Source organism: Neopelma chrysocephalum, unplaced genomic scaffold, assembly GCF_003984885.1.
Source record: "Neopelma chrysocephalum unplaced genomic scaffold, ASM398488v2 Primary Assembly neopelma1_65, whole genome shotgun sequence".
Classification (NCBI taxonomy): domain Eukaryota; kingdom Metazoa; phylum Chordata; class Aves; order Passeriformes; family Pipridae; genus Neopelma; species Neopelma chrysocephalum.
The window spans coordinates 7,375,492-7,389,602 of record NW_020897722.1 but is presented as its reverse complement, the minus strand read 5'-3'; the positions used below and the strand labels follow the sequence as shown (position 1 = coordinate 7,389,602).

At 40.9% G+C, this 14,111-nt stretch overlaps 1 protein-coding gene and 1 long non-coding RNA gene across 3 annotated transcripts; one reads left to right on the top strand and one right to left on the bottom strand.

Annotated features, from left to right (window-relative positions):
* Nucleotides 1-57: 57 nt before the first annotated feature.
* On the bottom strand, nt 58-13,784 carry CCZ1 (CCZ1 homolog, vacuolar protein trafficking and biogenesis associated). The gene is made up of 15 exons (XM_027683396.1): nt 13,626-13,784; nt 11,913-12,010; nt 11,693-11,786; nt 11,521-11,595; nt 10,408-10,455; nt 9,775-9,858; nt 7,842-8,017; nt 7,144-7,225; nt 6,901-6,962; nt 5,877-5,988; nt 5,240-5,273; nt 4,783-4,900; nt 2,662-2,820; nt 1,526-1,653; nt 58-408 (listed from the first exon to the last, which is right to left on the bottom strand). Exons 1-15 carry the CDS (start codon nt 13,722-13,724, stop codon nt 353-355), a joined length of 1,425 nt encoding a protein of 474 aa, XP_027539197.1. The 5' UTR covers nt 13,725-13,784; the 3' UTR covers nt 58-352.
* On the top strand, nt 4,841-7,864 carry LOC113967647. Of its 2 annotated transcripts, XR_003534257.1 has the most exons (4): nt 4,841-4,952; nt 6,175-6,296; nt 6,755-6,813; nt 7,798-7,864. It is a non-coding gene; the product is annotated as an uncharacterized LOC113967647 (long non-coding RNA). The 2 variants fall into 2 exon arrangements; XR_003534256.1 differs by lacking the exon at nt 7,798-7,864 and having other exon boundaries at nt 6,755-7,137.
* Nucleotides 13,785-14,111: the final 327 nt, after the last annotated feature.

Here is a 14,111-nt window from a genome sequence, read left to right as displayed (position 1 = left end):
CACTAAACTATCAGATAGTCACGCAATGATGCAAATGAACACAGGAAAACAAAAAGATGCCCTTAAAAGTGTAACAATTATTAGCTTTATTTTCCAGCAAAATATTCACATAACATATCAGAATGGAATGGTACAGATGAATTCAGACCGGTTTTTAATTAGCTTGCACATAAACATTTTTAAAATTTAAAAATTTTATGGTCAGTTTACAGATTTTAGTAGAAATTTTGATTCTTACAAAGCAAGTATTGCTTTACTATTGTCATTATTCCAGTCAATAATATGACTAATAACTTCTCATGTTGAACAAGTGCCTGACATTGACATCTTCAATAAATCAACCCTTTGCAGATCAATCCAAGAAGAAAATATTATTAAACTGTGTTGCACAAAGTTTCTTCACTTCTTCTGTTAAAAAAAAAAAAAAAGATACTTCAGTATGACATTTTTACAGAAACCTCCTCAAGAGAAACCCTGGGGATCATCACAGAGAATATAATTAAATTCAAACAGAAAAAACCCTATGAGTTTCTAATGTAGAAATACACTTATTGTTACTCTGTCTTCAGTAGGAGAAAGTCACGTCAAGTCTGGCATCTCCCCCTGTCTGAAAGGTGAAGTGTAAATGATGGGCCACTCATCTTGGCAAACTTACACTGCAACAGCAGCAGACTTGGCTTCAACCTAAGGAAGTACATTATAACCCCTTCTTCAGAGAGAGGAGGAATTAGGGTAGTCTGTACAATAAATCAAGTCAGCAAAACTTTTGCTTTGTGCTATTTGATAGACAATACTTTCTAAGTTTATCAGGCACAGAAACACTCATTTACTGTTTCTGTGTGGCAGGTTTGGTGCTGAAAGACAATTACACAAAGATTTCTACGTCATGCAACTCATTTCTCTTTTTAAAGTGTAGGTTGCTAGGCTTTGGTCCTGGAAATTATTAATTCTTTCCCATTGTCTAAGTGAGCACATTCCTCCTGTTAAGACAGAGAGCCCTAAAATTGGTGCAAGCAAGATTCAAAGACTTTAGGAGAAATAGCAATTTAAAAGTTATTGCATCTTAATGTTCATTTGCACTCTTAGTCACAGTAAATCATTCTGAAAACCACATTAGAAACAAGACAGCAATGGGATGAGGATCCCTGACAGGACAGACAGACAGATATCATGTGTAAGTAACCTAGCCCTGGATCACTGACAAATAAAACCCAACTCAGATGTAAATATGTTCATCTCTCACCTGTCATATACTGTATTAATTACTCCTAAACTAAGCTCATAGAGCTCTCCTCTATTATTTGAAGGAGGAATAATGACTGATTAATAATTAAGAATGTCTGCTGAATATTTATGCTGTTCTTTCACAGCTGATAGAAGGCAGACTAAAACCTTAGGCCAATTCACCTGGTCTATCAAAGATCAATCACTCTCTACATTTCTCATGAGATGGATTTTATTACTTCCCTAGGGACATACATTTTAGTAGTAACTGTATTTAGATATCATAAAAAACAATCCTTACCGTTAACTTCAATCAGATTTACATTTTTTTGATTCAAAATAACATACAGTTCTCTCTGGTCAGACTTCTTCCCAACTACCCAGTAATCACTCATTGCCTTCACGATAATTTCTTCATCTTCGTCAACTCTGAAAGAAATTTTAGGAAGTAAAGAAGGTGGCAGCAAGTTCATTTTCAACAATTTGTCTGTAATCATTAGGACAGTTCCCTGTCATAAGTTGTTGTGGTTGTGCAGTACAAAGAGAACACCAATTCTAACTCAGCCATCATTCAGCAGTCAAAGGCTTCATTAATGGCTGCTTAAGACATCCCCAAATGTGTAAATCATTAATTTGTCCATATTCCAAACCCTCCAGTGCTCTGAAGAAAACACCTCTCCTCTGTTCTGGTAAAGACACACTTGACAGAATGATCATTTGCTATGGTTTGGTGATGCTGAGCTTTCACAGAACTAATTCCTAAACCTAGACCTAAACCAAGCTCAACAGTTAGATACGTTCTATAAAGCTGTCACTAACCCAGTACTTCCATAATATGATGAAACATTCTTTTCTCATTCATAGAAAAATGAAAACCTTGTCCTTAAGCAGAGTGGGAAAATTGCTAGTTGTTAATTAGAGTTATGGGCATCACAGTCATTCAACATTTTCATGTTCTTTATTATGACAGAGGGTCTCTCCCACCTTCAGTCTTGATACCCATTGACAAGAAGCCACTTTTCTTCTCCCTCAGGACTGCAGTAACTGCAAGGTCCACATTCCATCCATTGTCTCACCCCAGCAGCCCCCAGCTGTGGCAGGGGCAAGGATGACACAGGCACAAGCAAGTTTCCCTGTCCTTTATACTACTTCCCCAGATTAGCCAGACTTTAGTGCTTCCCATCCCATTTGTTATGACTGCTCTGAGGCCTCCAACAGATTAGATATTTTCTTGGATAGAGACCCTGGCCCTCTTCTAAGTTATTCTTTTAAAAGGACACTAGAAATTCTGTTTAAGATGGACTACTACTAAACCAACACAAAATACCAAACATGAACAGCCAGACATCAACAAAAAAGGCTGGAAAGTTTCAGTCATTTGGAAAAAAAATCTAATTGACAGTAGGAGTCACAGACTATTTAATAGTTAAGCATTACCTGGAGAAGTCACTGTTGATGTCACCGAGAATCTTCATGAGGTCAGGGTGAACAGATGCAAGTGATACACTGGGTGTTTTCCTCATGTGAATGGTACTTTTCTCTGCCAGGTTCATGTGATTGAAATAGATAAACTTAAACTGAGGTTCCTTCTCAGCCCTAGGAAGATTTAAAAAGAAAAAAAAAGTGATTTGTGAATACTGACATGTTCTATAACCACAGGCTTCACAGAGAATGGCTAGTGAGCCAGTGCAAAGCTTACTCAGACAGCCTGAAGTCATCTTTGCATTGAAAAGACCCAAGTGTTTTAAGACTTGTGGGATTGCACTTCATTTTAACACACTTTAAAAGAACAAAACAAAATACAAACGAGCCTGCAGAACCAGCCAGTGTTTCCCCTTCTGCTGCTTAGGCTGCCAGTAAACAGACACAGGGGAGTCTAAAGGCCTTGTCCCCCCCTTCACAGTAGAAATTCATTTGCATTTTTCTAATGAGCTGGTTTTGCTCTGTCCCCATTTTGTTCCCTTGCTGCTCTCCCCTAGGCCAGTCCCCTCAGATTTGAATGGCTGCTCGGTCTTTACTTTGATCAGTAAGTCATCTTCCATTCATGTCTTTGTTATTTGTTACAACTCAGAGAACAAACTCTTCCCTGATCCAGGCAATTAGATTTGCCCCCAGCATTTGTGTGGGCCAAGCAAGAGACTATTTTCAAAGCCTTGGCAGTGTTCCTCCATTTCCACTTTTATGTACTTAATATAAAAACTGTCACTTAGAGCTGTAGTTTTGGTAGAAGCCACAAAAAATTCAGATATGCAAAAACTGGCTACAGCAATTGGTACTTGAGGCAATGCATTATTAAGGACCAGGGAGATACTGTGATGACACCACTCACCTCAGCAAACAACCAGATACCCCTGCTCTCCGTCACCCACATGCATCAGTGTCAAGAAACTGGATCATGTTTTCAGGACACCATGGCATTAAACTTTTAAAGAGTTAAAGCTGCCAAAGCCAGTCCCAGATGACATTTAAAAACCCCAAGTTTAATGATTTAGTAGATTGGCACAACTTCAAGCACATCCTACTCTATCCCGTGCGATTTTGCTGATTTGGGAAGCTACCACTGAATGAGTTCACTCCCACAACTATCTTTGGTTGAATTCCTCCTTTGTTACCATATATGATACTGTTCTTGCTTCCCCAACTAACACGTCTATTGAAAAATAAATACAATTTTATGGCAAGTCAAGTCCTCAACTGTAAAGCTTCTGTTGTAACCAAATAATCCACTCACTAAAATCCCCATTTGAAATTGTTAAACAGGAGTTGTTCTGGTATCTAAACCTTCATTTTGCTTTTGGATTTGTAACTGAATGAAGAATTACACTGTCCAAGCCTTGTTTCTAAGGCAATGCTCAGAGCCAGCAGTCAGTGACCACTTGATGTGAAAATTGAACATTACACAGAACAGCAGCCTGGGAAAGCAGAAGTCAAAGGAAATCTGCACGAAGGAGGACGTGGGCAAAGACAGTGATATTTTTAATTTATTTTTTAGACTTAAATGTTCTACTGGCCAGAGGGCTATTTGTGGACATTATGAGATTCTGTTTTCCTCAAGAAAAGCTAGACAGTATAAACTGAAGTTAAAATTTTGAGGGAACTGCTACTTCTCTACCTCAACATGGGGGAGAGGTGTCAGAAGACTCGTCATTTTGTTTCAGTGCACATATGAAAGAAGTTCTACCTCTTGCACCTGAATGATTTGCTGACAGCTGGGGCAGGAGGAGGCAGAATGTCAATTGGTAATGGTCATATTTGCCTTAGTATTTACATTATTTTCTCTGCAGCAATTATGCACACGGAGGAAAAATATTTCAGCCACATAATAAACACTTGTTCCTAAATTAGTAACATCTATGCTCTTTCTTCAAGGAGACCTAAGCATACAAGGACATGCACTTTATAAACACTTAGGGTGCAGAAAGGTAGACAAACATTGTTCTAAGTGCACAGTTAACTCAATGCTTTCAAAAGCTGGGCTCATATTGTTATTTAAGCAGTTCATTAAACCTAACTTTTCACCATGTAATGAGGAAATGCAGCAGGAAGTGTGGTACAAACCCCGATATTCTCTTGTTGATGTTGTATTGTTCACAAATGTCTGATGCCAGCACGGTGAGCTGAGGCCCAACGATGCTGTCCAGCTTCCGGCAGAACTCCAGCGTGGGCGGGATCGAAGCTGTGCCAGGGAAAGAAAGGGCAGAGATGGGATTCCCTTCCCACAGCTGAAGGTACAGTGTCTGTAGTTGTTTTCTTTAAACATCAGTATGAGTCCAAGGACAAATTTTTCTCATAATTACAACCTTATGGGTGATTTTGATAGTGGTTCACTGAAGCAGTATTTAGTGCATAAATTGAGTTACTTATACCACTGGAGCAGGCTGTTAAAAGCACTCATGAAAAAGAGACTGAAATAACAAATTAATGTGAGTATTTATCAAGAGTAAAACAAGCTGCACGTGAAAGTATTTTGTACTAACTACGTCTCGCCAAAGAAGTGATGCTGACAGGTACTTACCATCAATCATAAAGCAGACAGCTGCACTCATGGCCTGGAACAAAAAAAGTTAAAGCAGAAAAACCATTTACAACAGGTTACCTCAACTACCTCAAATAAATGACAATATTTCAGTGAGGTCACACACAGGTGAAGCAGTTAAATTAAAGAAGAAATTAAAAAAATCTACTTGAAAGGCAGCATTTCAACACGATAATCTCTTTGCAACCCTACACAACATAGTCAAGCTATGATTTTAAAATCAGCCCAGTTAACAGTTTAAGTTGTAGGGGAAAGGTAAAATTTGGTAAAAATGCATTTATGCAAAGATAGCTTCAAGAAACTTGAATTTAATGTAAAAAAAAATTATTTTATTGATTAATGCTACTAAAGCCAGGTATGAAATCACTTAAAGCAACTGAAGGCTGTTACTTTGTTTTAATAAAACAGCTGCTTGTTTTGGAGAGGGTACAAGAGAGGGGGGAAAGAGGATTCAGGCTTTAAAGTTAGTTGCCAGAAATGTTATTTTTCTGTCTCTTTGCTTTAACCTGGTCATATCTGTGCACCTTTCCATACATTCTTAAGTACTTCACATCACTGTCTTAATTGTACAGAGATTCCTAATTCTGTGGAGGAATTGCAGAGAAAACTGTAATACCTTATAAACAATTAAATGAAGCTCCTCGTAAGTGTCATCAGTGTTAACAAATATTTTGGGGAAACGGCATTTTGTTTCTGGATCATTAAGATTTAAAGGTCCAGTAAGAAACCTAGAAAATAATTCAACAGGTCAGGTGAGATGAATTCCTGTATTTCAGTTTCTCCAGTTTAACAGGTGTTCTCCAAACTAACAATTACTTGCATGTATGAATAGATTTGAATACAGTGAGTTTTCAGCTATCCACACAGGCATAGAGCCCTTTGTATATTATCTCAACACTCCTACATTTTTTAAGGATTATTTGCAAATATGCCTCAAAGAGTTACAGAAACAGCATCAGAAAGGCAGAACAATGCTAAGGAAAAACTGTGCATATCATCAAAGAAACAGCAACAAAATTCTTTCCACCTTCAATTTGTGAGTATCTTTAAAACCCCTTTTTTGTTGCTATGGGGAAGCCCCCTTCCTTTCCTGTCCAACAGTACATCCAGACTAGTTTGATGTAGAAAGTGGTGTACTAGAAGCACCTAAACTTGGGAGAGGGGCATAGACAGGGAGTGTGTGCCAGTGTCTTGATCCCAAAGGAAGACAATAAATCAAGGAAGAGGAATTCTCATGATGAAGGATGTCCAAACCCACAATTACTCAAAATTATGTTGCCCGGCTGCTTAAGTGCAGAATTCCCCACCCTGATGCTGAGTACAGAGGAGAAGTAATTGGTAAATCCTAGATTAAATCTACATCTTTGTCTGGAGTGCCTGACTGAAAAGAAATGACTGGAGCAATTCCCAAATTTGTCAGGCAGTGCATTAAGAACAACGGGAAGAAAAATAAATGTGAAGTTATGTTAATGAAGCATTTTCTCTTTTTTCCAGAGGTTAGATTTCACATTGCACCACCTACTGTGCAACTCTCTGGAATGAACTGTGTGTGGGTATGTACTCAAAATACACATACTTCTCCCAGGGGTTTTGCCCTTGAGGGAAGAAGCAGCAGATGGGGACAGTAAAACAGGACCCACCTTCCATAGTGCTGCAGATTTCCCGGCATTTCAGCACGGATTGGAGAATCCCTTCCCGCTAACTGAAGCAAAAAAGGACACACAAGAAAAACCAGCTTAGAGGCAGAGAGAAGAGAGATATTTCTCCTTGGTATTTTAGCCCTTAGTAGGATCAGGTAAACAGGGAGAAAAGAAAAAATAACAAACACAAAACCCAAACCAACCACTTTCACACCCCAAAAAACCCCAACCCAACTATCATACCTCAGGCTCCATGTGCCTTGGAAACAGAGATGTTGTGAGATATTTGTACAAAATTCTCATGTCATCTTGCTCCAGTCCACTCCTAGACAAAAACCACAAATGATGTTTGTGCTGCAGTTCAAATCATGCATTTTCCTCCAACCAAAACTCGGGCAGAGCACATAATAAACCAGGGCAGCAACATTTCAATGTCTCAGTAGAGTAAATCCCAGGACATTAATTTCTATTAAAATGTTAGTTTATTTGCTAAATGCAAAACACATGTAACTTAGCCATAAACCAGAAAAGAAATAAAATGGTACTTAAACAAAGATCCAGTTTGCTATTCTTAAATCCAGTTTTAAGTAGAACTCTTCACAAGCATTGCAACTTCTAGTACAGAACGACATGAAGAACAATCCTTAATTTAATTACCTTCACTACTAAAAATTCCTATGGAGGAACTTGTGTATATTCACAGAGGCTCTTGTGATGGAGATAACAAGGACACTTCTCCAGCTGCTCCCCAGGAAGTAATAATTTGGTACAGGGTAGAGATTTTAAAGCTCAGACCAATGGCTTTTCTACTGAATGGTAGCATGACTCATGTTTTCTCATTTTCATCCAACTCTTTCACTGATTCAAAAGCTTTTCTATTTTGACATTTATTTATAGGATGAGAAGTTGAAGACACACAAAAGAATTCCTGAAGTACCTACCAGATAAGCTGGTCATTGTAGAGGAATGCAGTATACTTGACTATGTTCAGGCTTTCTTCCATCCTATTAATAAACGACTGAATTTTCAAGTAAGTCATTTTATCCAGTGGGAAGAAGCTGATTCCACAAAACACATCCAGCAGATCACAAGACTGTAAGTGCAGTGTCTGCAAGTACTGAGAGAACAGTGATAGGTGGCTTTTAGAATTCAGAAAACTCCCAATGTATAGATTTAAATGACAAATTTGAGTCTAATCACCAATAATCTGGAATAACAAAGAAAATCCTTCCAGTTCTGCTTGTCTTGGGAGCAGACAATTAGCTTTCAATGTGCAAAGGAAGAGATATTTTCTGTTGTTCTCTTTCTTGATAGAGTGTAACCTTAACCAAGAGATTTCTAATGCACTATCAAGTGCTCTGTGAAAGATGTGTTATCCAATGGCTCCCTCTACAGTCATTTCACATCACCAAAAACGCACAAGTAATAATTACAGTGTGACAGATCTCTGTCAGTTTGTAATCTAAGTCTTATTTCTTTTCAGAGTTTCAGTGCAGTCCAAGCCTGCCAGCAACATGTTGCTAACTTGTTCAATAGGCTTATAACAGACAATTTGCATGACTACATTTTTTAAGCTCTTCTAATTTCCTGATGAAAAAGAGAAACTTTTCATTGGGTTTCTTTCTATTATACAAATCTATAGAAATTACTGTTTTATCTTCAGTAGGAGCATCAAAGAAAAACAATGTTTTAAAGATAAAAATACATTACTTTCTTTTTTGCCATGGTCTATTTTTAATAGACAGAAGCACACATCAGCTCATTAAAGTACCCCTTGTGCCAGTGGTGTTTATTCTAAAGCCTACAACAAGTCCTACAAACACACAAAACAAGACCCTCTCCAATCCACAAGCAAAGCTTGTACTTGTTTACACTGTCACAACATTCTGTTATTTAAAAAATCTGTTAGGAGAACAAAATTTTAAACACCATTATGCAGTGTCTACACTCCATTCTTATCAGGGATCTCAAGATTCACATCTCTACCACAAGAGCACTAACTGCTGACAGCAGTCCTGTTCCCTTCTGTGCAAACAAGAAAAATGGGGGCAGGCAGGCACTTGGCTGCCACCTTTTAAAGTTTGATGAAACTTTTCATGTAGGAACTCAAAATTCTGCCAGACTATTCAGTCAGTTACTTAGTGTGAAAAATACATGAATAATATTTGATTTCTTGCTCAGAAATAGATTTTGCTTTTCATTCTTTCACTGAATCATCAGCTTTGAAATTACATTCTGAAGACTAGTTATAATGAAGACAATATTTCCTCTGACTTTCTCAGGCATGACTACTAATTCCACCTGTGGGTGTGGTAGGGGGAAGAACTTAAAAATTTGAACTATTCACGGCTTCACCCTGTGCATGCAGGGTGTGGAATCTCCACCCCTGGATCTTTTTAAAACTCAACCATCCAAAGCCCTGGGCAGAAGAGTTTAAATACAGTGTTACCCTGCTTTGAGTAGGAGGCTGAACTGGATGACCTTCCCAGGTTCCTTCCAAAGGCAATGATTCTGCAACAGTAACTCAAATAGTTACTCAAATAAAACTCAGAACTGGTATCATAGTAACCAATTCAAACACCAAAACAGAATTTCCAAAGAATGAAGAAGATTCTGTTAGGTAAAATATCCAACAGCTAAGCTGTTCCATCAAGCCAGATCCATGCTTTGTGGTTCAACTCCACTTGAAGAACCTACTGTGCTGGTAGAAGCAGCAAGTATTTGACAAAATGAGTACCCAGATACTTTGTGTTGCCACCACACATTTTCCACTGCCTATGTTTTATAGTCACACTGCTGCCACTTACAGAAGATTTTTACATCTTATTTCCAATGCAGACTCACACTTTATGTGCCTGAAAAATAAGGTCTTACCCGATGGAAGAATTTCTCTAGTCTCTCCTTTAGACCTTTCACACCTCCATCTTCCATGGCCTTCAGGAACGTGCCATTGAAAAGCTAACAGTTAAAAGAAAAAAAATCAGTTAGTTGGGCAATCATTTACAATAATTTTTTGTAACTTGGCCATGAATATAGCTAGATTACAATACACCTCCCATTCCTCAGTATTTTGTACTCCACATCAATCCGAATGTACCCCTTCGTTATTGAAAAAATATCTCAGATTTGCAGAGTCCAGGTAGATACGGCAGCAGAGGCAGAATATTTATGTGTCATTTAAGTGTCTTATGCTCTTGTTTCGTAAAAGGCCTTGAACCAGGCATCAAACAGATAATAGCTAACACCATCAAAATCAAACACTTATTAGTGTAACTGCCCATGAAACTTGGACTTTACAAAAATTAGAAGGCTTTTATTATTACAATAAGCTATTGAACCAGCACAGAGCTATATTTTTCTCTTCCATTAACTCCATTTCAGCTGCAGGAAGAGAGCAGATAACAGTGATGAGATGAGAATGCCAAAGTAATGATGAGCTTGCACATCCAAAGGTACCATGAGGATCTTCTTCCCTTCCCAAAGAGGAGCCTCTGGTATTAACTGTACCTTGTACATGCTGTAGCACTGCTGCAGGACCGAGCTGTAGACCTTGTCCTGCAGGAAAGAGAGCAGCACATCAGTGAAGCAGAGGCAGAATTACAAGTATTTTGGCTGAGCTACACGTAATGTATGTTTTCAAAGAGCCAGCAAAGACACAATTTAGAGAAATCAATCTCTGAAAAGTTAAATAGCATTTTCAGTCAGCATTTAGAAATGTCTTTGTACTCATAAAGTACAATTTCAATAATGGGAGTCCCTTCCCCCCTCACATTTAGTACCAAAAGCACCTTACAAACTCATGCCCAAGATTCCAATCACAAATAGTGCCTTTCTCTGAGGCCAGCAGCCAGTGAACATGAACCTGCTTCTGGCAGCTCTCTCTTCATCCAGGTCAAAGGCTGAAGGAGGTGGGACACCATAGCAGGCTTTTTGGGGCTAAGATCTTAACCCAGATGCAAAAAGACTATTAATTGGCAAAATAGAGTCCCTATGACACCCATCCTTTTGTCAGGACACAATCAGGAACAGAAGTAGAGCACACTGTAATGAACACGGGCAGGGGTAACAAACCAGCTTTTTAAATATTACCCCACCTGGCCAAATACCCTTCCTGTATATGATTAAACAGATCTAATGATACTGCAGTTCGGACAAGAAATCCCAGGATAGTTATGAGCTGTTTCTTTTTCCAGATTATTAGTAAATATTACTAGCAGTCTTAAGAAAGTAGTAATATGCATACTTAAACCTAATAAAAAAATGTAGACTTAAAATCTTGCAAGAACTTCATTAAACAAACAGATCCTAAGAAATATTCACCTATTCCAAGCTAGAAATATTCACCTATTCCATGCTAAAGTCTCATAGCTGCATATTTTGCTGATGCTTATTGGATGATCTTGAACTGTTCTCTGGGTAATTCTCTATCTTGTACTCTTCTTTAAACTTGATTGAAAATACTTTGCCCTCTTTCCATTTATGGAGATAGATATGGATATATAGAAAAATCAATTTGACAGCAGTTCAAGAAGAATCAAACTAAGATATTTCTGGAAGTACCCTTAAAATACAATATAACCCATTTAAAATAAAAAAAAAAAAAGGAAAGTTCAGTCTTACCAGCAATTCTTCTTCCTGATATTCATAGACTGGCTTTCCATCTTTGTGTTTTTCTATGATGGGATTCCGTACAACCTAGGAAGTGGAACAGGCTGGTATTAGACAATGCAGAATGCATGGAGAACATTGCAGGATGGTGCTTTAGGAACATGCAGATCACAGGCATAAGTACCATGACCATCCAGAAGTTTTCTTCAGGTTCGTGGAAAAATTGTCTGTTCTTCTGTGTATGTAGGGATTTTGCTGGTTTTGTTGGACTAAAGGTCCTGGAAAGAAAACATATGTGTGGACACAGGTATTTATACACACTCACAGCAAGAAGACATATGACTGAGAGATTTAAAATACAGTGCTTGTGCCAACACAACAAGCCATGCAATCAGACTTCTTACCTCGTGAATTGCACTATAGCTTCACATAGCCCCACATTTCTAATTTTTTCATTCTTTTCTACTTCATTTGGGTGATAGAAGAGAATCTTCTTTTCTTCCTAAAATGTGAAAGAAGAAGAATCCAAGCAAATGGATTTTAACAGAATCAGAGTTAAAGAATATTGAGTACATGGTTTGCTTCTTTTTTAACTTTAATCCCTGTATTTCCTAGGCAGAATTTTATCTTGTACCAAAATGGGCTTCTGTAATAATGGATAAAAGCATATTTAAGCACATTTAAGCAGTCAGTCATCCTGTGATATCTCAAAATACTTTATAAATTGAAGGCTATTGAAATCATAGGCTCTAGTCACTTCTCAGCTAGTTCAAAGCAAAGTGAGCTTCAAAGCCAGATCAAAGCAAGGTTAGTTTCAAAGCCAGCTCAGATTGCTCCAGGCCTTGTCCAGTCATGTTTTCAATACGTCCAAAGATGGAAATTCCACAACCTTTCCAGGCCCTGCTCTCCTATTAGACCACTTCACTGTGAATAATGTTTTTCTTCTAGCTCATCAGAATTTCCCTTGCTGGAACTTCATCCATTTTGCCTCATTCTTTCACATCAAGAACCCGACTCCACATTCTCCAGCCATTCTTTAGGCTGGTGAAACTGCCCTCAGACCCTCTTCCACATTGTCTGTTCTTCAGGCTGCACAAATACAGTTGAAGGCTCTCTGGTACACCACAGACTGGCTCAAGAGCTTTTCACTGGGCTTGCTTCATCTTGTCAGTATTTTTGCTACCCTGGGAAGCCCTGGAGGAACACAGCACCCACCAGCAGTCCCACACGTGCTGGAGAGGGGGAAGCAATCGCTCCACTGGCCCTGCTGAGCCACAGCCCGGCTCGCCCGGCTCCACTGCCACAAGTGCTGCTGATTCACGTACGACCTGCTGGTCACCAGACTCCCTGGGCCTGTTCTGCAAAGCTGCTTCCAACCAGTCAGCCCCTGACCTGCCATGGTGTGCGAGATTATTTCACCCCACACACGGGACTTTGCCTTGGCTGAGCTCCACCAGGATTCTGCCGGCCCATTCCCCAGCTCGCCGAAGGTCCCTCCAGAGCACCAACAGCTTGCCCCGGGTTGGAGTCACCCAGGAGCTCGTTGAGGGCACGTTCAGCCTCACTGTCCTGTCACTACTAAGTATGTAAGTACACTGCTCTGTTCAAAAACTATTACAGCTGAAGATTATCACACAAGCCACACAATATGCTGTTTTCTAAAGCTAGAGACTAGAACTTGAGTTTACTTGTTAAGGGTCGCAGCAGCAAGAGAACATCAGCAGTAACCTGAATTTAACGAAGTTAAACAGTAACCTGTAACAGTAATAGTAACCATATTGTATCTACGTCCAGAAAGTTACTTTTAGAGAAAGTTACAGCATCAGTAAAACATAGTTACTGCCTGTCCAGCTCCCCATCCCCAGTACAGGCCCTGCTGGTGACCCCCCCCCCCCCCCGGTTACTGCTCCTGTTCGGTCTGAAGCAGAGACAGATCCGAAGTAGGCGGCACCGGTCCCGGCCCCGATGACACCCAAATCCCAGGGGCTGCTGCGGGCCGGGAAAGCCGCAGCTCCGGCCGCCTTTGTCCGGGGCCGGTCCCGGGCCTGGGGCAGGGCCAGCCCCGCCGGGAGGTGCCCGCCTGCCCCCGCAGCCCCGGCCGCGACAGCCCCCGGTACCTCTCCCTCTTTGGGCCCCAGCTTGGGATTGTAGATGAAGAAACTGAGGAGGGTCGGAGCGAGCTGCTTCTCCTGGCCGCCCCCCCCCGCCGCCGCCATCCTGAGCCTGGGGCCGGCAGCCGCCAGACACCATCGGGAGCGGCCCGAGGCCGCCGCGGCACCGGCACTAGCCCCGGCCCCGCCGCGCCTGCAGCGGCCCCGGCCCGGCCGCTCTCCCGCCTCCGCCCCGGAAGAGCAGGAGCGGCCGGGAAGCGCTCCCGGCAGGCGGGGAGGGACCCGCAGCGCCCCCGCCAGACACGGCGGGCACGGGAGCGGCGGGAGCCCGGGCAGGGGAGCCCAGGGCGTCTCGGTGTTCCCTCAGCGAGGGGCTGTGCGGGGACTTCCAGCGGGAATCACAGATCCCTGACGGGGCACAGCCCCAGCCGGCGGGCCCGGGGGTGCCGCTCTTTCCCAGCACACCCCTGTTCGCAGAGGCAACACAGGCGC

Coding starts and splice junctions, on each gene's coding strand:
- CCZ1 (XM_027683396.1), bottom strand. CDS start 13,724: ATGGCGGCGGCGGGGGGGGGCGGCCAGGAGAAGCAGCTCGCTCCGACC. Junction 12,011..13,625: donor TGGGGCCCAAAGAGGGAGAG/GTACCGGGGGCT, acceptor TTCACATTTTAG/GAAGAAAAGAAGATTCTCTT. Junction 11,787..11,912: donor GCTATAGTGCAATTCACGAG/GTAAGAAGTCTG, acceptor TTTTCTTTCCAG/GACCTTTAGTCCAACAAAAC.